This window comes from Bubalus bubalis, chromosome 2 (assembly GCF_019923935.1).
Source record: "Bubalus bubalis isolate 160015118507 breed Murrah chromosome 2, NDDB_SH_1, whole genome shotgun sequence".
NCBI classification, from domain to species: Eukaryota; Metazoa; Chordata; class Mammalia; order Artiodactyla; family Bovidae; genus Bubalus; species Bubalus bubalis.
The window spans coordinates 131,652,972-131,677,000 of record NC_059158.1 but is presented as its reverse complement, the minus strand read 5'-3'; the positions used below and the strand labels follow the sequence as shown (position 1 = coordinate 131,677,000).

General features: G+C 34.1%; 1 protein-coding gene across 4 annotated transcripts in view; it reads right to left on the bottom strand.

The window, feature by feature from the left end:
• The window catches only part of GLS (glutaminase), an 87,905-nt gene that overhangs the window by 43,764 nt on the left and 20,112 nt on the right, over nucleotides 1–24,029 (bottom strand). For 3 of the 4 annotated variants that reach the window (XM_006046515.4, XM_025277734.3, XM_006046516.4), the window contains exons 5-11: nucleotides 23,468–23,547; nucleotides 16,365–16,528; nucleotides 12,530–12,588; nucleotides 4,864–4,896; nucleotides 4,720–4,778; nucleotides 1,424–1,490; nucleotides 817–867 (exon numbers count right to left, since the gene is read on the bottom strand). In XM_006046515.4, the coding sequence (XP_006046577.1) occupies nucleotides 817–867; nucleotides 1,424–1,490; nucleotides 4,720–4,778; nucleotides 4,864–4,896; nucleotides 12,530–12,588; nucleotides 16,365–16,528; nucleotides 23,468–23,547 (513 nt within the window). Of the gene's footprint in view, nucleotides 1–816; nucleotides 868–1,423; nucleotides 1,491–4,719; nucleotides 4,779–4,863; nucleotides 4,897–6,293; nucleotides 6,344–9,474; nucleotides 9,638–12,529; nucleotides 12,589–16,364; nucleotides 16,529–23,467; nucleotides 23,548–24,029 lie in introns of those variants that run through there. The other variant, XM_025277738.3, reaches the window with a different exon arrangement.

Genomic DNA, 24,029 nt, shown 5'->3' with positions numbered 1-24,029 from the left:
TACTTCATTATCAACTTTCCTTACTTGTTCTTTAAGATTACTAAAAGGTTAAAATTAAAGAAGCTTAAAAAGTAAAGCCAGGCAAATGTTAGGTGACACAGAAATTAACAATAATTAGTTACTATGTAGCTACTAAGTATACTAGAAACTCATTAGAAGCACCAATGGATCACTTCTTGGCTAAGATCAAGTATAGAAGCACCAATGGTATTAAATCTGTAAGAATGAACTGAAAACATGACAGGAGGAAAAGGATTCCTTCTTCTAAGGAAGACTATCTTAACTTCAATTCTATACCACGGAAGATACGTAAATGGTCTTCTCCGCCATGAACATGGAAAGCTACTTTAACTTATTAGAAAATCCACTATGTGACACTGTAGAAATGAACTAAACAAACTGCGAATATGCCACTTTAAAATGCTGAATGTGAACTTTTTGATAAATAAACAAGTAACTCTTTCGAAGAAAAATTTAAAACTAAGAAAACAGTGCTTAGTTTATAATAAAGAGAAGCAATTGCTGGAGCTGTACATTAGTTTTCATACTCCTTAGGTATAATGTTTTTATAGAAAAAAACATTTCCCTGTTACATTTTAAGATACTACAGGCATAAGATTGCATTTAACAAGGACTTTTTCCCTAAAGTTAATGGGAAATGACTTTCTCTCGGCCTAGAGCCAAGATTTCAGAGACATTTCTATTCTAAAAAATGTGACACATTATATACATATATACACAGTTATATACATATATACATAGTGGATATATACATATCCATTTATATACATAGTTCATACAGTTAAAGTAAGTTACCTGGAAATAGAAATCCAATATACCAACCATGTCTGTGCCTTCTGGGAAACACTGAAAAAATAAATGGGCAATTAAAAACACAGGCACACAGGAAAAAAATGCACACAAAGAAGATACATGGAGATTAAATTTAAAATATACACACATTTCATTCTAATTGAGAACAAAATAGGACACAATCTATAAAAGAGTGCAAACACGAAATAATGAAGGATAAATCAAAGTAATATCACATATACATTTCAAGATACTAGTTTAACTGACAATAATAAATTGATTCATTATTCATGAACCAAATTACTGGACCAGACACTTAAAATTTAAAAATCAAGTATAACCGACAACAGTCAAGGGTTATACTTTTGAAAAATAGACCAATCCTTATGCAAAATCTGCATTAATATAACTAGGCAAATATTTGAATGCTACCAAATACAACCTGCTTGAACAATATTAATACTTTGATAGTATTAATTGAAGAGTGTTTTGCAAAAACTTCTGCATGTTAGTTATAGGTAGTTATTTAAAAGCTATTGTTTTTAGTATATATCTCTCTATATTTTATTAAATGAAAGAATAATCTGAAAAAGAAGCAAAATTCAAAAACCTTTTTTTCCTTTAAGTAATATCCTATTGCAAAATTTCGATCTCCACTTTCTCTTTCAGACTGAAACCTAGAAGAAAAAAAAAAACACATTTGCTCTATTTATATACCCTCTGTAAAAGCATGATTGTTCTGTAGATTAATCTGAATAGCAAAGTGCAGTATAAAGAACACTGACCCTTAGAAAGAGTCAAGGCTGCTGGGTTCTAGTCCCGGTTCTGTCAACAGGTTAGCTATGTGGCCTTGGGCATGTCATTTAAGTAATAATTCTTTCTGCATTAATTTTCCCAGCTGTTAACGAACTGAAATGAACTAGGCCCTTTCTAGTCTTCATATTTTGTGACTTAAGAAGCTAATTTTTAAATTACCAAATATTCAATTATTAAAATTTACCCTTAGTATCTTCTGGCTTCCCTAAAAGAACAGTAGTCAATTTCAACTGAGGGAATCTATGGAAATTTAACTGAGACACATGAAATGGGCCTAACAGCATTTGCTGGATTAACAAATTTCTGGGGAGTCTGGGCAGTGGCAAATAATACAGTATGAACAAAGTTATAAAAGACAGGACTTCACTGAAGGATGCAAATATTCTGATGTGTCTGGGAAACAGTTTCACAGAAAAGAGTGGGAAAATACCAAACCAACAAAGGAGACTAAAACCAAATTATCAAGATTCAGTTCAGTTCAGTTGCTCAGTCGTGTCTGACTCTTTGCAAACCCATGAACAATAGCACGCCAGGCCTCCCTGTCCATCACCAACTCCTAGAGTCCACCCAAACCCATGTCCATTGAGTCAGTGATGCCATCCAACCATCTCATCCTCTGTCATCCCCTTCTCCCCCTGCCCCCAATCCCTCCCAGCATCAGAGTCTTTTCCAATGAGTCAACTCTTTGCATGAGGTGGCCAAAGTATTGGAGGTTCAGCTTTAGCATTAGTCCTTCTAATGAACACCCAGGACTGATCTCCTTTAGGATGGACTGGTTGGATTTCCTTGCAGTCCAAGGGACTCTCAAGTCTTCTCCGACACCACAGTTCAAAAGCATCAATTCTTCAGCGCTCAGCTTTCTTTATAGTCCAACTCTCACATCCATACATGACCACTGGAAAAACCATAGCCTTGACTAGACGGACCTTTGTTGGCAAAGTAATGTCTCTGCTTTTGAATATGCTGTCTAGGTTGGTCATAAGTTTCCTTCCAAGGGGTAAGCATCTTTTAATATCAACACTGATAAATGCTAAAAAAGTGCAATGGCTCCTGATTGCCTACAAAATGAAAGATTGAACGCTTTCAAGTTACCTTATCAGGTCTACATTTTAGAAGGATAATTCTGCCATCAGTTTGGGAAAGGAAAAAAAGAAAAGATGAATGATTTATTAGGAGACTAGTGTTAATGAGAGCTACAAGAGGTCTTAACTAGGCAGTGATGATAGGAATGGAAGGAGAGGTACGATCAAATATAAGAGCACTTGGGCAATCTTCCAACCTAATGGGAAGAGGAAAAACAGGGTAAAGTCCGGCACAAATCCTAGATTTCTAGCACAGTCTACAGAAAGGATGACAATATCAACTGACATGGGGATCCCTAGAGAAAAGAGCAGTTTGGGAAGTACCTCATTTATCTATGGTACATTTGAGAGCTCAACCTCAAAGAGTTCAGAAGGCTGCTGCTTAAAGAGCAACTGTATGTGACATTCTTTTTACTGATCAGGGGTGGACAGCTCCTTCTAACTGCATATCTGAATATTTCCATGGTCAGAAAAACAATGCTGGATATGACAAAGTTCTTGGAAATTAACCTGTCAACTTGCCATACTTGGCAACTAACTATATTCAGGAATGATCACAGTGCCTAACACATAGTTCTGTTCATCAAACACTGTATCAGGTACTTACTATCCACTAGATAACAGGAATACAGAAATGATTTGGAAGACACTCTATCTAGGAATTAAGGAGGTCAAAGTCTAATGGCAATGATGAGGCAAAAAGAGACAGAATTGTAGAATAAGTTCAATAAAATACGGTAATATGAGAGCACAGAAGAAAGGTGAGATGAGATTAATAAAAAAACTTCCTGGAAAAGACACTTAGCTGATGAATAAAAGTTGGTAAGGCAGACAACATGAAATACAAAGCAACATCTAAGTTTAGTTTTCATGCCAAAAATGTTTAAGCCTTGTCTAATCACTAGGAAACAATCCTATTCAAAATGGGGAAAGCCAATGGGTCAGATCTGGTCCATGCTTTTATAAATAAAGTTTTTTGAAACATATCCTCACAGTGTTTATTGCTTGCTTTCCTACTAAAAGAGTAGAGCTGAGCAGTTGCAACAGAGACCTATGGCCCACAAATACAAAATATTTACTATCTATTCCTCCTTCATAGAAAAAGTTAATTTATGTTCCATTGACAAGACAAAAAAAAAAAAAGCCATTTAATAAAATTTTAAAAAGCAAGGGTCTAGGTTAGGAGGACTGTTCCATTTTAAAAAGACAAAAAACTACCTCACATATATGTATATTTATATACATGTACATGTGTGTGTGAAGAGATGCACATTTGTTTTAAACTGTCCATCTAAGGAGAGAAACAGGAGAAAAAAGCAAATGAGACAAAATACTGATCAGAAAATATAAGTGAAAGATGTCCAGATTTTCATTATTTGTTGTTTCAACTTTTCTATAGATTTCTAAATTTCAAAATAAAATGTTGGGGCAAAAATCAAGTTAGCCAGGCACAAAGAGATTACCAGAGGGAAGATAAGCATTATAGGCAAAGAAAAAATCGAGAAAGTGCCAGTCACTTGACATAAATTTAGGGTCTCTTCTAATTATATGCTTTCTCACAAGAAGTTTATAAAAAGTAGTAAAAGGTATTTTAAGTGTTCTCCCTCAGGTGATTTAGAAATCACACATTTCTCTCTAATGACCAAATTCTAAGTAAGTATTTTTTTCACTGATGTGTGTGTGTGTGTGCGCGCGTACTAAGCTCCTTCAGCCCTGTCCGACTCTTTGCAACCCTATGGACTGTAGCCCGCCAGGCTCCTCTGTCCATGGGACTCTCCAGGCCAAGAATAATGGGTTGCCATGCCCTCTTCCAGGGGATTTTCCCAACCCAGGGATTGAACCTGCATCTCTTGAGGATTCTTTACCATCTGAGCTACCAGGGAACACACTGAAGTATTATATACATTAAGTCAGAAAAGAGTATTTAAAATAAATTCTGTGGCTTAGATTTTTAAAATTTCAAGAGATCTAACCTATCACAAAAGCCTAAATAAAAAATCAGACTCACGTTGCATTACTGAATCCAACATATTCATTACCAGCCATCTTATTTAAAAACTGCATTACCTAGAAACCAAAATGAGAAACTATTAGTAATCCAAAAACAAAACAGAGAATGTAGCATGAAAACTGAGTTCTATATTATACTTACATAGTCAAATTTTTCAGCATTATTCACTCCTTGCTGCAAAGAAATGAGACATAAATGTTAATATAGACTCCATCACAGTTAAGCTTTAAGTGAATATTATATTAAAATTCCAAATTGCTATCTTTATAATTAATATACTGTGCATTAGTACTTTTAAATCTAGGATATACTCATAAGGTAATTTAATATTTATATAATCTTTTTTTACATGTCCCTACATTAATACCTGCATGTTGAGAATGGATCTGAATTACAAAGGGAATGCTTTATTTTAAGTATAACTTCCCAACCCAAAGTTACAGAATTTTAAATACAAATTCCTCAAATCCCCTTATCTTTCATAACACCATAATCTGCTAGAATGTATGTTATTATTTGATTTCACATTAAAAAAAACTTAAAATAAAGTTTCACCCTTAGCAAAGAATTAAGCATATATATATTATGGTTTTCAATTAAGAACAACCTACTTATATTTTTAAAATATAAGTAGAAATACTTGTATTTCTTAAACCTTAAGCCAGTATTAGAGTTAGAAAATAAGTTATGTTGCAAAACTAATCTTTTACAATGCTAATATAGGTATACATTCTGGATACACTTTACTAATGTAGAGAGATTCTACCTTTAATATCTCACTTGTTATAGCAATACTTGAACTAAAAAAAATCTATTTCATAGTCTAAAAAAATTAGCTACATTTGTATTTAGCATTATGCCAATTCAGAGAATGGAGGATGTATTGTTTCATCACTTCTATTTTTGACAAGTTAGCTGCTACTGAAAATGTCAATAGGAAAAATCTATGTAATGTAGATCAGTTCAAGTAGCCAAATGGTTTCATTTTACCTCGGCGAAGTTTACAAAGCAGTAAGTTGTAGATCTGAAATCAAACGTATTAATTGGTGATATGCACCCAAAAGAAACAATACATCTCTAATTTTTAAAACAAGTTTAAAATGAAGTAATTTGACAACTAAAATTTGAAAACTGGAAAATTTTAACTTTGCCATCAAAAAACCCAAAACAATACAATTTAAAGTTTTATTACAAGGGGATGGGGGGAAGTACCAGAGTATTATTTAATTGAATAAAGCCAGGTTCATTCTCCACTATTCAAGTGGATTAGGATGTGGCTGATAATCTGAAAACTTAACAAATCAACTTATTTGAGAAAGAGTGTGCAATCACATATACAAATCAGTAGCTGGAAAGACCACCACACTATTTCTTCAAAATCAGGAATTAACAAATTAAACAAGTTAAGGATAATATAGTTACAGCCATACTGTAATCACTATCTATGTATTTCCTCTAAAGTGTCCTTTGACATATTATAAGTTTTCTTTCTTTATAATACACCAGAAATCAAAATGTAGAAATGTAACTCCAAAGCTGTTCAATGAAAAATAATTAAAAGAAGAAATTACCAACTTCATTGAACTGTTGCAGTTGTCAAAATATTCCATAGATCCTAATGCTGTAAAATATGTAACAACATTTAAACCACAAAAACCTTTTCAACCTTTGAAAAAGCACAAAAAACAACTCTTTTGGAAAAAATTGTCATCATTTGCATTGGGATGTCACATGGATAATTACTGGTTATACAATTAATCAATGTAAAATAAACAAATTATATTGAACTTTCATTCTCTGACCTAAACTGTACTTTCTTTGTTTAGCTGTCATGTTTAATTTTTAAAAAAAAACAAACAAAAACTGTCTCAACTCTTGACTATACTCATGTTGTTGATCTACTTTGCAGCTTACTAAACTAATGTACAATTAGGTTTTACTTCTATGCTATTTTTCAGAAACAACTGGTATTTTTAAGAAGCAACTGATATTTGTCAATGTCTACCATCATATAACATTTTGGGTAAACTATCTGAAATGTTCTGGCAGATTATGTAAATAGGCAAAATATTTAAATGATTGTGTTGACTCAAGAAATCTCTACTCAAAACTTCCCCATTTAATCATAAAAGTACTTGATTAATGTTTCTTTTTATTATTTACCTAGAAATAGCATTTAAGTTGATAAGATGTGTTTGCCCCTGTCATCTCTTATAAAGGTTTCATATACCCCAGGGATATATGGAATCTAGTAATCATTATGTCATTCTAATTTTGAAAAATTTACAGTATAAAGTTTATTTGCACAGTTGTTAGAAAAAAACACACATACACATACCAAATAACCTAAAGTAAATCCTACCCCTGTACCATCCCGCCAAAGCAAAACAAACTCTTAAAAAAAAAAAATCATTTCTCCAGTAGTGGGGTACAGTGAAGGAACAAATATTATGAAAATTTAAGCCAGGAATGGGTGGATGGCAGCTGGTTATACTATTGTTTATTTTGTGTTACATTTGAAATTTTTCATATAAAGTTAAAGGAAAACTGTTTATTTGTTAATAATTCCCCACAATAATTACAAAACTGTTCCTTTAGAATATTTTTTAAATAGTAACTGATTTTTAATTAGTTCATATAACAGTGGATATTTTAATTGTTAGAATAAAAAGTTTAATTCTCTTATTTTGAATTTTTACAGATGTAAAAGTTGAGAAATCTTGCTGACAACAGATGAGTAGATGGAAATCAGAAAGGTTTTGTTGTAACAATATCACTCAATCCTTTGCACATTTATCTCATTACACACAAAGGTCACACAGTAAAATATATCTTCAAAAACTACACTTAATGTTCTTATTAACTAACAACTTGATCAGATCCTCTTCCCTTCTGCTGAAACCAAACACTGGAAACAACCTGGTATATAAGATTTGTTCCCAGTCATTATAGTGATTACAGTAATTCACATCAGCAATACCATAACTACAGTCTTTTAAAATGTTCTCTTCTGATGGTGCCCAAGAAGTTTTTACAATCTGAAGCAGTACACCACAGTAAAATTTGGGACATGAGAAGTATGCCTTTCTTTTGGAAAATATGGGGAAAACTGGACCAAAGAGATTAATTTTAAGAAAAGGCACAAAAGGAAACAGACTTGGAAACTGATAGTTTTAATATCAATGCCCTCTACATATTGGAAAAATATTCCCATGCCTAGGGATATGTTTATTTCAGTGTTAAGTCACTGTACAAGCATTACTAGATATATATCTTTATATTATATACAGTAGGAAAACATAAAAAAGATACGTTGGACAAAATACATTTACCAAAACATCTAACCCATTTACCACAAGACTTTTAAAAAGCAAGCCATGTGGTTTATGTTTGAAAAGGTTAGTAATCAGACCCTGAGATCAGAAAATTTTTTGATAAATGTACCTATCAAGTTAAAGAATTTACATTCCATTGAGGAAAACTTTTATGAATAAAAATTTAATAAAGACATTTTAACACTGGCCATTAAAATTTGATAAAGAGTTTTAACATTGGCTATTAAAAGAACTAATATAAATATATTGGAGTAGTTTTACAACCTGTTTTTGCAATATACTCATGTACTGAATCATGTACTATATATCACAGCACAGGTGAAATATCACTAAAAATAGGGACATGTGCCAATAAATTTAATATTACTCATTTAAAGTCAACACATTAATCACAATTTTGTAAATCACTTGATTCATTCATAAAGTATAGAGGTATAACAAGCCAATTGAAAATTAAATCCAAAAGGAAAAAAGACATAGAAGAAAAAGGCAAAAAGAGGTAACTAAAAATGATTTTATAAAACACTTAGCTTAATCTAGCCAAAGAAAATGCTTTAAAGCTAAATAATAGGTGGAGGATTAATATAGATTATTACACGTAAAAAATACTGTTCTAAATCTAGTCCTTCCATAATTAACCCTAAAAATAAAGTAACAGAAAAGTGAATTCTATTGATACCAATTACCAACCCCAAGCATATCTACTGATATAGACATGAAGTAAATATAAGTCAATTACAATCCTTTCTTATCGTTACCAAGTTCAAGGCATCATCCACTGCACCCCAGAGTCACAAACTGCCTCCTGTGTAATAAGTGATGGTCAACATGACCAAACTGAACACTCCATACATACTAACTAAATTTGCCTTGATTTTTTATGGAGCATGATTAATTAAAAAAAAAAAAAAAAAGACAGGAAAAAACCTCCAAAATTTTAAACTCAAAAATACTTTGGACTAAAAAAAAAAAAAGAGAAATCAAGTTATTCAGATGACAAAAACCAGAAATTACCAGCAGTACTGAGGTACAAACATATAAGACAATGCAAGTTACTCTTTACCTTTAAAATAAAAAAGCAGAAGTGTGATAATTTTAATACGTTGCCCTAATTTTCCCACCCAGCCTTCAAATTATCACAAGATCGTAACCTTTAAACTGAAACTGAGATTAAAAAATAATGTAAGGATACTCCTGTTTCATCCAGAACAACTGTGCTTTCAAATTTATTTTTACTGTTTCCTTTAAGTCAAACAACCACATTATCATCATCATCAAATATAACAAACTGCATCAAAAAATATTCCTTTAAGTTTAGCAGCTACCACAGAGAGAAAGAGGTTAGCACCTTCATGGTTTTTTAAATTATGTGCATTTTAAGTACAAAAATGACATTTTCTTTTATGAAGGTATTTACCTATATAGCTTTGTTTAAAATTTTAAATATTGGAGTTTTCCTACAAGTTTAGTAGTTAAGAATTTATGCAACAGGTTCCTTCTGTCCAAATCCTCCTTTTTTCCACAATCTGCTAATCCTTTTGAACATCTGCTCTGCCTCTTCCCCCATTTCCTGAGGATCACCACCAATCCTACAAGGAAAAAATATCAATACTACAAAATTATGAAATAAAGAGTCTTACTAAAGACTCTACTAATTTATGTGTTTGGGGGGAGGGGGATAACATGAAGAAAATATTTTAATAGCACCATAATAAAGTCTTGAATTTTGAAAGAAAAAAATAACCTTAAGGTCATCAGTTAAAAAACAGAATTCACATTGAGTAGCCAAGGTATAAGAGCCACACTTCAGGTACTCAAAGTGTAAGCTCCTTGATAAGAGGCCTAGTTCCTTACAGATAACAAGCACTGACTAATGTCCAAAGAATGACTATACACACTCACTAAAAATGAGACTGACTTCTAATTCAATAAACTGGTATCTTCTGTATAAGTGAAATAAGGAAAATAATATTTCTCAACTTTTTAGACAATCTAACTATGCTAGGTAAAGACGAAGATGTCATCAAGAAAACAGCAAACAGTTACATTAAAAATGGCAGTGTGAATTTGAATGAACAGCAAACAGAAAATCCGGAGATTTAGCTTAAGCCACGTCCACTGCTGTTAGAACCTATCAAGTCTATTTCCTCATTTTACCTATTTATAGAGTAAGAGGGCTGAGCTTGAAAACCCCTTCAGCTATGGTTTTATTACTTCAGCTTCAACTACCAATTTATAAATATTATGTGATCATATAATCTGCAGAGATCACAGACAGGTGTTTATAAAAGTTTTGACTTCTTTTTTTAAAAAGAGTCCAAGATAAGTATTATATTCTGGGACAATTTTACACAGAGGTATGTCAAGCTTACCCCTCCAAGATTTAGATGAACTTCATTTAAAAAAAAACAAAAAAACAAAAAAAAACAAAAACATAAAACTTGTGAAACACCATCTAAAAATAAAACAGAAAAATTCAAAGAAAGTGACCTTAAATATGAACCATACCCCAAAGCTTCATTTCCAACTTTGTCAGTAAATTTTTCTAAATTTATAATTTCTGACAAATTTGTAAAGACAAGATGACTCAGTTAAATGCACAGTTAGATACAACCACACTTATGCTGTGTATGTGTGTTTTCTGAACTGTTTCTCAGTACTTATATTAATGTGGCTCAATATATAATTTATGGTGTGTGATTGAACATGGTGGGTGAAACTTATAAAGTAATGATGTGGTATGACCAGACATGCATTTCTCACATGCAGCATTTCAGTGTAGTATATTAAGCCCATGAATCATTAAACAAAAGATGTTTAACTGCATGCAGTTAAGCAAGACTGCTATTAATCATTTACATATGTCCTTTCTTGAAAATACTATTGGTGTGCTATGTTAATCTCTCTCCAGTGTAAAAGTTCTTAAACTGAGATCCATGGGTCAGCTTCAAAGGGTCTGTGAACTCCCTACAGTTCATATAAAATCATGGTATGTGAACATTTTTTCTGGAAGACCCAAAAAAGGGTTAGAACCATTCTAGTGGTTTTCTCATCAAGCACTAATGCATACCTTTTATTATCATACTTTTCCTTACTTCTAATTTAAGTTACATGTTCAAATCTGAACAATTATTAATGAAACTTTTCTCTCACTGTAGTATTTCATTGTAAGGGTCCATTTACTGGTATATACCTCTCACATTGTACTGTAAGCTACTTGAAGGCATGACTATGCCTATCATATACTCATAACTTTTTATAATAAACAAGTAGTTTCTTTCATCTCAAACTGACAACTCTTCTCTTATATTAAACAGCAACAAATAACTAGAGGTTATAACGGGCAAACTGAAAATTTTCATAGCCTAAAATTACTTACATTAAAAAATACTTGGCTAGAATATCTACGTCACTGGAGTTACAAGGATTAAGTGGCCAGTACTTATGAAGTATTTGCTCCAAAATAACAACATATACATTCTTAAGATACTACTCTTCTATTTTAAAGGCTTTTCCTCATAATTAACAACAATAAATTCATGAGAGTTAAGAGAATTTATAGCATACAAACTAGATGAGATTTTATTAATTGGCCAAGGGTATAACTTATATTCAAACATTCCTTGAGTAACCAAGGTATCTCATCCTCAGAAATGCATCTACAAAGCCATACAGCTATGTTATCTTCAACCATGGAATAGATATGAACAGATTTACTGAGGAAAGTATATAAATGTTGCAAACACAAATGAAACATAATTGAATATAAATGAAACTTAGAAATTAAAAACCTAAGCAGTGTCACAAAATAGAACCATTTTCAAATACTTATTTCAATACAACATTAGTATTTCCAATTATTAAGGCAAACTAGACACTTAACAAGAAAACATACAGTGTAAACAAACCAAAGAGTAGGAAAAATAAAATAACTTAATAATTGGAATAAGTCTTGTTTACGATTCAAGTAAAACAAATGAAACAAGTTCAAATGAAAACTGTGATTACAGTTCATGAAAGTCAAGGACTTGAGAATATTCAAGGGTAAATGTACTTTGTCTTTAACACAAAGTACCAGAACATTTGTCCCTACATATGCTGATGACAAACAACAAACAGTAACATGCTGTTAATTCTGTTTACATCTGTTCATTCTAGAAGAGCCAAAAAGAGAAAGAAAAAAATATTAAAACTTTAAGAAGAAAAACTGTGACTACTGTTCAACAGAAACTTCTTTTTGAATTTCTGCCAGATCTTTAGGTCAAGAGTAAGTGTTAGAATTTATAATGAGTCATCTGTTTTTAATTTTGCCCTTGAAACTACATCATTTATTTTGAAATAAATAAAAATTCTAACCTTATACCATAAGATTAACTTAACACCAAAAGAAAACTTTTCACAATTCTACATAAGGTTCATATTTATGCCTTAGTATTTAAAAATATTACTAGATTAAAACATCAACAGTTTACCTTTATTAATGAAGTCACAACAATTGCTCCAGCATTTACCATAGGATTGTGTGGTTTATCTGAAAAATATAAAAGCAACAGAATTATGTTAAGTACCTGATACCACTTTCTGTGATGCAGTTACTTCCCATGAACATACACCTATTTTCTTTATATAAGCCACTGTTACAATTCTTTTTGGGGGTGGGAGGTAGAAAGTGGAGGAATGCAATTAAGTCTTTATACATCAAACCAGTAATACACTTCTCAGAAGCTACTATAATTACACAAAGATTCAGATACAGAAAGACAGAGAATAGTGGTGTAAGAGCACATTCAAATTTCCTAACTATGCCATTTGCTAGCTATTTGATCCTGGGCAAGTAACTGAATTTCACTGTGCCTCAATTCTCCCATCTCTAAACAGCACCAATATCTCAGCAAATCATAGTACTTGAATGAATTAAAACACATGAAATGTTTTGGCACATAACTAAGCAATCAAATAGTATTACTATTAAAAATCACCTTGGTAAAAGCGTATCTAGTGTGGACCCAATTTTCCTTTTAAAAAGTATTTTACTTTCTTATTTATGTATATATATATATGTACATGCTCAGTCAATCAGTCATGTCCCAACTCTTTGCGACCCCATGAACTGCAGCCCACTTAGTCTCCTCCGTCCATGGGGATCCTCCAGGTAAGAATACTGGAGTGGGCTACCATTTTCTTCTCCACATACACATGCAGAAGAAGAACACACAAACAAGTAATACATATAGGATAAAAAGATTACAGGGCATTTATGTTGTATTGTCCATGCTTTCTATATTTCCTGACAATAAGAATGTATTTTGTATAATTAAAAAATTACTTAAAATTTAAGTTCATCCAAAATCCTACCTCTTCTAATGCTTCCAACAAAGAGAATTTCAAAGTCTCAGCTGATTATATTGTCATTTACAGTACAGCACAAATGCCAAACAGGGGCACTGGAAACATTTATTTGAAAGCATAATTCCTAATCTGTTTGCGGTAGTAACTTACTTCGTTGGGAACAAGTTCCTATCTAACTTAACAAATCTAGCAGAGTTCATAAGTTATTGCTACATTTTGTGTCTCCTTGAATTTTAAGCAAGTTATCTTCTGTGAGATGAGTCTAGAGCTAAACAAGGAAATTCTTCAACTGTTGAAGACTTCTGTTGATGACTTCAACAACAGTTGAAGACAACTGTTGAAGACTGTTATGACCCAGGAATTCCAGTCTCACTATATAACCAAGAAAAATAAAAACTTATGTGTACATAAATGTTCTTAGCAGTATTACTGGTAATAGTTAAAAAAACTGAAAAATAACCCACAACTCAAACATCCTGCCAAATGATGAATGGGTAAACAAAATGTGTTATTATTATCCATACAATGGAATATTATTCAGCAATTAAAAATGAAGTAATGACATATGCCCAACATGAAAGCACCTTAAAAACATATGCTAAAAAAAGTAAAATATGCCAGTCATAAAAGACCAAATATAATGATTCCATGTACGTAGAACGTACAGAATAGGCAAACCCATAGAGACAGCAAGTAGATTACTAGTTTCCAGGCACAGAAGAGAAATAGACTACTAATGGGCATAGGGTATCATTTGGGGTGGTAAGCGTCCCATGATTGGTTGTGGTCATGACTGTACAACTCTATGAATATACTAAAAGTCATTAAATAGTACATTTTGAATGAGTAAATTATGTGGTAGGTGAATTCTATTTCAATAAAACTGTTAAAAATGTTTAATTAAAAAACAATAATGACAAAAAATTGGGTAACTTAACAGTACATTATTCTCCTCAATATAAGATCAACAATGTGATTTAGTAGCTAGCTCTGCTTTAACATTTTGGATTATGATAATGACAAGTTTTCCAGTAGTCATGTATGGATGTGACAGTTGGGCTGTGAAGAAAGCTGAGCGCCGAAGAATTGATGCTTTTGAACTGTGGTGTTGGAGAAGACTCTTGAGAGTCCCTTGGACTGCAAGGAGATACAACCAGTCCATCCTAAGGGAGATCAGTCCTGGGTGTTCAATGGAAGAACTGATGCTGAATCCGAACCTCCAGTACTTTGGCCACCTGATGCGAAGGGTTGACTCACTGAAAAGACCCTGATGCTGGGAAAGATTGAAGGCAGGAGGAGAAGGGGACAACAGAGGATGAGATGGTTGGATGGCATCACCAACTCAATGGACATGAGTTTGGATAAACTCCGGGAGTTGGTGATGGACAGGGAGGCCTGGAGTGCTGCGGTTCATGGGGTCACAGAGCCGGACACGACTGAGCGGCTGAACTGAACTGAATGGCAAGTTACAAAAGTTAAAATAAAACTTAGTACAGGGATACTGTCTAAGTAGTACAATTTCACCTATTTCAAATTATGCTAAGAATAGTCTGCTTTCTTTGAGATCACACCAAATGAGAATGATTATTGACACAGAAAAACAGTACACAGCCAAAGGGAAGCCAAAAAACAAAAAATCTCCAGTATTATATCCATCTGAAAGGGAAACCACATGCAGACAGAAAGCAAAATACAGAAAGCAGGCTGTGCTAAATTAGTTTATACTTGTTTTTGTATATATTCAAGTATTTATCCTCTCATTTTTGACATTATCAGGTTCAGTCTCTAGGGCTCTAGAACGTTGAAAGGCAAAGTGAAAACAGCTCAGTTGTGTCCAATTCTTTGCAACCCCATGGACTATAAAGTCCATGGAATTGTCTAGGCCAGAATACTGGAGTGGGTAAACTTTCTGAAACTTCTCCAGGGATCTTCTGAACCCAAGGATTGAACCCAGGTCTCCTACATTGCAGGTGGCTTCTTTACCAGCTGAGCCACAAGGGAAGCCACAGAATAAAAAGATTATGGTAAAATAAGAAAGAAAATGCAACTGCCCTCAAAACAAACAGAAAAAGAAGCATAAGAAAATACCAGTTGTAGCTTCACTTAAAAAAATTAATAAAACAATGAGTATAAGGCATATGTTCATTTTTCATGCAACATAAAGAAAAACTACAAGAGTGGTTGCAATCACTGAATTCCTTTACTTTTGTCTTCAATTCTATTTTAACTCAGCACATGAGGAACCTAGCATATGCCCAAAAGACTAAAAAATAGAAACCAATCTATATGTTGGTGTTTACATTTAAAATCTCTATCAAAGTTCTATCTACCTTTGTCATTCTTTTTCTGGATTCCTGTAAAGTATTTAGACTTGTTAGTTATCCAACTATTTAAAACAAGATATTTCTTTCATATACTAAATGTTATGGAAGAGAAAAAGCAAAAACATCATCTCTACGAGGGCCACCATAAAAGCTTTTTATAATGGAAGTTTTCAAACATATATAATATACAAAAGTAGAAAGAAAAGAATACAAGTGTGCATGTACCCATCATTTAGCTTCAATAACTAATATTGATAACATTGATATTGACAACCAAAAATGATATTTTTGATAACCAGTATCATTTAGTTTCAATGTTAACCAACAAATTCCAGGTACTGAAATTTTGTAAGATATTCCCCTATGGGTAATTATACAGTGAAAGTCTTACTTTCTGCCCGTATCATCTCTCTACCTCACCCTCCAGTGGTTTAAAAATGCCCAAATAAAACTATTTTTTAAAGTAAGTGATTAAACGATCTCTATGGGTTTCAAAGCATTTTCATGACAGATGAAAAAGTATGAATGTTTCAATTTTTTTCCTTAAAAAAAAAAAAAAAAAAAAAAAACTACTTAGATTTACATAGGAAAATGAGATATTTCTTTTTCCAAGTAACTTTTATATAATTCTTACCATCTTCATTTAAAAACAGTTTGTTGAACCTTAATCCACTTGGCTCTTTCCCAACATATCGATGCACATATTCTGTTCCAAGGTCATTAACAGCAATGGCATATTTCAAAGGTTTTACACAGGACTGAAGACAAAATGGAACTTTGGTATCTCCAACAGAATGCCTATTTAAAAGTAGATTTATAAAACAATTTAGATCAATTGGGAAAAAAATGTAACAATAATTACAGCTATTATTTACATGTTATTCTAATTTACAACAGCTTTCCCATAATTCAACTACAAGTTTACTTGGACATTAAAGAATAAGTAAGAATAAATATGTTTATATAAAAAATACAAACGTTTACAAGTACTCAAGTAAGAGACTGCTCAAAATTATTACATAATAAGTAATGTGAAAAACTGCCTATGAGGACAAGAGGGTATGACCCTCCTTACTTCTATCTGTATTCTAACATATAAAATGAACTAGTGCTTTTAGAAATTAGTCACCATTTTTTTTTTTTACTCATAGCTTTAATCAAGGCTAAACTGTTCTTTGCAGTCAAAGATGGAGAAGCTCTATACAGTTAGCAAAAACAAGACCAGGATCTGACTGTGGCTCAGATCATGAACTCCTTATTGACAAATTCAGACTGAAATTGAAGAAAGTAGGGAAAACCACTAGACCATTCAAGTATGACCTAAATCAAATTCCTTATGATTATACAGTGGAAGTGAGAAATAGATTTAAGGGACTAGATTTGATAGATAGAGTGCCTGAATTATTATGGTCGGAGGTTTGTAACATTGTACAGGAGACAAGGACCAAGACCATCCCCATGGAAAAGAAATGCAAAAAAACAAAATGGCTGTCTGGGGAGGCCTTACAAATAGCTGTGAAAAGAAGAGAAGCGAAAAGCAAAGGAGAAAAGGAAAGATTTAAACATCTGAATGCAGAGGTCCAAAGAATAGCAAGAAGACATAAGAAAGCCTTCCTTAGCGATCAATGCAAAGAAATAGAAGAAAACAACAGAATGGGAAAGGGAAAGACTAGAGATCTCTTCAAGAAAACTAGAGATACCAAGGGAACATTTCATGCAAAGATGGGCTCGATAAAGAACAGAAATAGCATGGACCTAATAGAAGCAGAAGGTATTAAGAGGTGGCAGAAATACACAGAAGAACTGTACAAAAAGATCTTAATGACCCAGATAATCACAATGGTGTGATCACTGACCTAGAGCCAGACATCCTGGAATGTGAAGTCAAGTGGGCCTTAGAAAGCATCACTACGAACAAAGCTAGGGGAGGTGATGGAATTCCAGTGGAGCTATTTCAAATCCTGAAAGATGATGCTGTGAAAGTGCTGCACTCAATGTGCCAGCAAATTTGGAAAACACAGCAGTGGCCACAGGACTGGAAAAGGTCAGTTTTCATTCCAATCCCAAAGAAAGGCAATGACAAAGAATGCTCAAACTACTGCACAATTGCACTCATCTCACACGCTAGTAAAGTAATGCTCAAAATTTTCCAAGCCAGGCTTCAGCAATACGTGAACCATGAACTTCCAGATGTTCAAGCTGGCTTTAGAAAAGGCAGAGGAACCAGAGATCAAATTGCCAACATCAGCTGGATCATGGAAAAAGGAAGTGAGTTCCAGAAAAACATCTATTTCTGCTTTATTGACTATGTCAAAGCCTTTGACTGTGTGAGTCACAATAAACTGTGGAAAATTCTGAAAGAGATGGGAATACCAGACCACCTGACCTGCCTCTTGAGAAACATATGCAGGTCAGGAAGCAACAGTTAGAACTGGACATGGAACAGCAGACTGGTTCCAAATAGGAAAAGGAGCACGTTAAGGCTGTATATTGTCACCCTGTTTATTTAACTTATATGCAGAGTACATCATGAGAAACGCTGGGCTGGAAGAAGAATAAGCTGGAATAAAGATTGCTGGGAGAAATATCAATAACCTCAGATATGTAGATGATACCACCCTTATGCCAGAAAGTGAAGAGGAACTAAAAAGCCTCTTGATGAAAGTGAAAGTGGAGAGTGCAAAAGTTGGCTTAAAGCTCAACATTTAGAAAACGAAGATCATAGCATCTGATCCCATCACTTCATGGGAAACAGTGGAAATAGTGTCAGACTTTATTTTGGGGGGCTCCAAAATCACTGCAGATGGTGACTGCAGCCATGAAATTAAAAGACGCTTACTCCTTGGAAGAAAAGTTATGACCAACCTAGATAGCATATTGAAAAGCAGAGACATTACTTTACCAACAAAGGTCCATCTATTCAAGGCTATGGTTTTTCCAATGGTCAGGTATGGATGTGAAAGTTGGACTGTGAAGAAGACTGAGTGCCGAAGAATTAATGCTTTTGAACTGTGGTGTTGGAGAAGACTCTTGAGAGTCCCTTGGACTGCAAGGAGATCCAACCAGTCCATTCTAAAGGAGATCAGTCCTAGGTCTTCTTTGGAAGGACTGATGCTAAAGCTGAACCTCTAATACTTTGGCCACCTCATGCAAAGAGTTGACTCACTGGAAAAGATTCTGATGCTGGGAGGGATTGGGGGCAGGAGGAGAAGGGGACGACAGAGGATGAGATGGCTGGATGGCATCACTGACTCAATGGACATGAGTTTGGGTGAATTCCGGGAGTTGGTGATGGACAGGAGGCCTGGCGTGCTGCTATTCATGGGGTTGCAAAGAGTCAGACACGACTAAGTGACTGAACTGAACTGAAACTGTGGTTAGTTTTTAAATGGGGCTCAGTTTATTCAATATTGTTCTCTGAGCCCCTCTCTAAAAATGCCTCTTCTTGTGAACCATATCTATTCATAATTTCCAGCCCCATTAAAAAAAAACAGCATCCAGTTTTACAGACTTGATAGAGCTGACACCAAAGGCAATCATTATCACCATGGAGATAAACAACGGAACAAAAAGAAAGCTATTTATGTTACCAAACTGCTAGGATGCAGATGAAGTAGAGAACTGGTTTGAAAATGAAAAAATTGTGACTGACCCCAAAAGCAGAGATCTCTGTTTAATTTGCTAAAGTACCCAGGTACCCCAATCAATGAGCCAACACAATACAGGCACACATTCATTCTAGTCAAACGTATTCATAGTGAAACTGGGCACTATAACTACCCGTTGACAATCAGAAGTTAATGGAGACATCAGAGGGACACCTCACTTCTAAGTATATGATGGACTATAAGTAAACATGTATATATATATTTAAAAAGAATATAATATTTTTCTTATCAAATTTATGAATAACTTGTAATTCAGCCTATAACTTCAACGTGGCAATCATTCTATTACCTGACAAAAGCCTGTCTTACTACCTTTGGATTTAGAACTACCTATGATCTAGTCCAGCAAAAACAAGACCAGGAGCTGACTGTGGCTCAGACCATGAACTCCTTATTGCCAAATTCAGACTTAAATTGAAGAAAGTAGGGAAAACCACTAGACCATTCAGGTATGACCTAAATCAAATCCCTTATGATTATACAGTGGAAGTAAGAAATAGATTTAAGGGCCTAGCTGATAGATAGAGTGCCTGATTGACTATGGAATGAGGTTCGTGACACTGTACAGGAGACAGGGATCAAGACCATCCCCATGGAAAAGAAATGCAAAAAAGCAAAATGGCTGTCTGGGGAGGCCTTACAGATAGCTGTGAAAAGAAGAGAAGCGAAAAGCAAAGGAGAAAAGGAAAGATATAAACATCTGAATGCAGAGTTCCAAAGAATAGCAAGGAGAGATAAGAAAGCCTTCTTCAGCGATCAATGCAAAGAAATAGAGGAAAACAACAGAATGGGAAAGACTAGGGATCTCTTTAAGAAAATCAGAGATACCAAAGGAACATTTCATGCAAAGATGGGCTTGATAAAGAACAGAAATCATATAGACCTAACAGAAGCAGAAGATATTAAGAAGAGACGGCAAGAATACACAGAAGAACTGTACAAACAAGATCTTCACGACCCAGATAATCACAATGGTGTGATCACTGACCTAGAGCCAGACATCCTGGAATGTGAAGTCAAGTGGACCTTAGAAAGCATCACTACGAACAAAGCTAGTGGAGGTTATGGAATTCCAGTTGAGCTATTTCAAATCCTGAAAGATGATGCTGTGAAAGTGCTGCACTCAATACGCCAGCAAATTTGGAACACTCAGCAGTGGCCACAGGACTGGAAAAGGTCAGTTTTCATTCCAATCCCAAAGAAAGGCAATGCCAAAGAATGCTCAAACTACCACACAATTGTACTCATCTCAGACGCTAGTAAAGTAATGCTCAAAATTCTCCAAGCCAGGCTTCAGCAATATGTGAACCGTGAATTTCCTGATGTTCAAGCTGGTTTTAGGAAAGGTAGAAGAACCAGAGATCAAATTGCCAACATCTGCTGGATCATGGAAAAAGCCAGAGCTCCAGAAAAGCATCTATTTCTGCTTTATTGACTTTGCCAAAGCCTTGGACTGTGTGGATCACAATAAACTGTGGAAAATTCTTAAAGAGATGGGAATACCAGACCACCTGACCTGCCTCTTAAGAAATTTGTATGCAGGTCAGGAAGCAACAGTTAGAACTGGACATGGAACAACAGACTGGTTCCAAATAGGAGAAGGAGTTTGTCAAGGCTGTATATTGTCACCCTGTTTATTTAACTTATATGTAGAGTACATCATGAGAAACGCTGGACTGGAAGAAACACAAGCTGGAATCAAGATTGCTGGGAGAAATATCAATAACCTCAGATATGCAGATGACACCACCCTTATGGCAGAAAGTGAAGAGGAACTAAAAAGCCTCTTGATGAAAGTGAAAGTGGAGAGTGCAAAAGTTGGCTTAAAGTTCAACATTCAGAAAACGAAGATCATGGCATCCGGTCCCATCACTTCATGGGAAATAGATGGGGAAACAGTGGAAACAGTGTCAGACTTTATTTTTTTGGGCTCCAAAATCACTACAGATGGTGACTGCAGCCATCAAATTAAAAGATGCTTACTCCTTGGAAGGAAAGTTATGACCAACCTAGATAGCATATTCAAAAGCAGAGACATTACTTTGCCAACAAAGGTTCGTCTAGTCAAGGCTATGGTTTTTCCTGTGGTCATGTGTGGATGTGAGAGTTGGACTGTGAAGAAGGCTGAGCACCTAAGAATTGATGTTTTTGAACTGTGGTGTTGGAGAAAACTCTTGAGAGTCCCTTGGACTGCAAGGAGATCCAACCAGTCCATTCTGAAGATCAGCCCTGGGATTTCTTTAGAAGAAATGATGCTAAAGCTGAAACTCCAGTACTTTGGCCACCTCATGCGAAGAGTTGACTCGTTGGAAAAGACTCTGATGCTGGGAGGGATTGGAGGCAAGAGGAGAAAGGGACGACAGAGGATGAGATGGCTGGATGGCATCACTGACTCGATGGACCTGAGTCTGAGTGAACTCTGGGTGTTGGTGATGGACAGGGAGGCCTGGCGTGCTGTGATTCATGGAGTCGCAGAGTCGGACACGACTGAGCGACTGATCTGATCTGATCTGATCTGATGATCTAATCCAAAGTCAAGTCTCAAAATTTCTCTAGATAAGAAGGCTAAACTAAAAGAATCACCTATATACACAAAATATGTTTAAGAAAAAAGACATGCATGAGAATTAACTAATAATAATTACCTCCAAATATAAAAATTTCTGCTACATGATAAACCATCTCCTCCAAATATAAGAAAATAGGAATACCACTCCCTAGTGGAATTTATTCCATAGGATAAGCCATGTCTTCTCATGAATTTGTGTCTGTTCACGGCACCCAACATTTAATACAACACATGAGTGTTTAATTCATTTCACAGGCCCAGATGAGGATAAAAGTATGTCATAATGGAGAGAATAATGGACTAGAAGTTTAGAGACCTAGGTGCTAGTTTCACCTCTGCCAGTTTTATACAAATTCTGGGCCTCGGATTCCTTATCATTAAGTATGAATGAACTAAATCACATTTTTTTTAAAAAACTGTAAATACTTTAGAAAGATTAAGTAGTAAAAAAATAAACGTTATCACTTAGAATGAAGGCACTTGAGACATATAAAAGCTTTAATTGGGATATTATGATTTGTAGTTTTAACAAAATTTAGGATAAAATTATCTAACATAAATTTATCAAGCTGTATACACCAAGGAGTTCTTTATCTCATTTTATGTAAGTTATATTTTAATGTAAAAAGAAATAATTACCTTAGTAAAAAGCAAACAAAAAAACAGAATGATTTTATTTCTGAGCTGAAGTCTTCAAATGAGTAAATAGTATGATTTTTCTTTTTTTGGCATAATTTTTCTGACTGACAAGACCAAACGGCAGCATAAGAAATCTTTATGTCTGATTTACAGCATAATAAAAAGGTCATTCTTTAAAAAATATTTCAGAACTCTGTTCATTTTTCCAAGGGCCTCTCTTGACTGACTTTTTAAATCAAATTACTCTCTCTGAGGTGCCCTCATATTTTTATCCTTTTTATAATTCTGCTGAATCCTCAGATGTCAGTGGTTATACCTGCAGTGTGATTATATCCTGAAAATCAAATTTCATAGGCTTCATGAAATCCTGCATGTTTTGCAAATGACTGACGGGCAAGAGACTACATATTACATTATATTGTCTTAACTACCATGCTAATCATATCAGGAGCAAGAGGAACAAAAATAATGACAGTATGGGTAACCAATGTTAAGTGAAGAAAGGCGAACTAATTCTATTAGTGGTCAGTTCATTAGTGAGTAATTTCATATTTTGCCAAATCTACTTTTCCTAAGCAAATCTGTAACTTTAGTTCCTTGAACAATAAACATTCAAATAAAAAGACTACAACTGTGAATAATGTAGCTGAAATGCCTCACAAAATGTAGTAAAAAGTATTATTTCAGTTGAGTTTTTTAAATTAAACTAAAATTTAAACTTCTTTGCCTTCTTGAATTTATGTCATCTCAAGGGGCTAATTACTATTAGAGAAGATGCTCCTCTCTACCTCATGCTCATTGTTATGCAGTGAGCAAATTTAAGTTTTAGAACTGGTTTTGATGAATTTGAAATAAACTTACCTCTGTCCATCTACTGTACAAACGGATACACCCCACAAATCAGGGCTGAACTTGGCTAGTTGAGGAATATAATCTGCAACCTATCCAAAACAGTGGAAAGAAATCAACAGATAAAATATAAAATATTCTCTTCTATCAAAAAAATTTATCTCAATTTAACTTCCACCAATGAACATTTTGTAGTACTCAGTGGCTTTGCAGTGTATCTTTTATAACAATATTCATAAAAACTAAGGGCATAACAGACTTGAGGATTACAAGTGAGATCTAAGTGACCTCTCAGAGTCTCCGTCACCATCTGTTTTCTATTGCATTCTCTCTTCCTAGAAAAAACAGTCTAAGAGGAACTAGGAATTGATTTTTTTTTAAAGGGAAAAAAAATTTATTTAATCAGGGTCATGATAATAGGGTTTCATAATCTAAAAACTTTCAATATCAAGAATAAATAAAATAGCCCTTATATTATGTAGAGGATTTTTAAAACTGTAAACATTTTATTTAATATTTAAGGATATCATACCTGCAGAAATTCCCAGGAAGTTATTTTTTAATTAATTAAAAG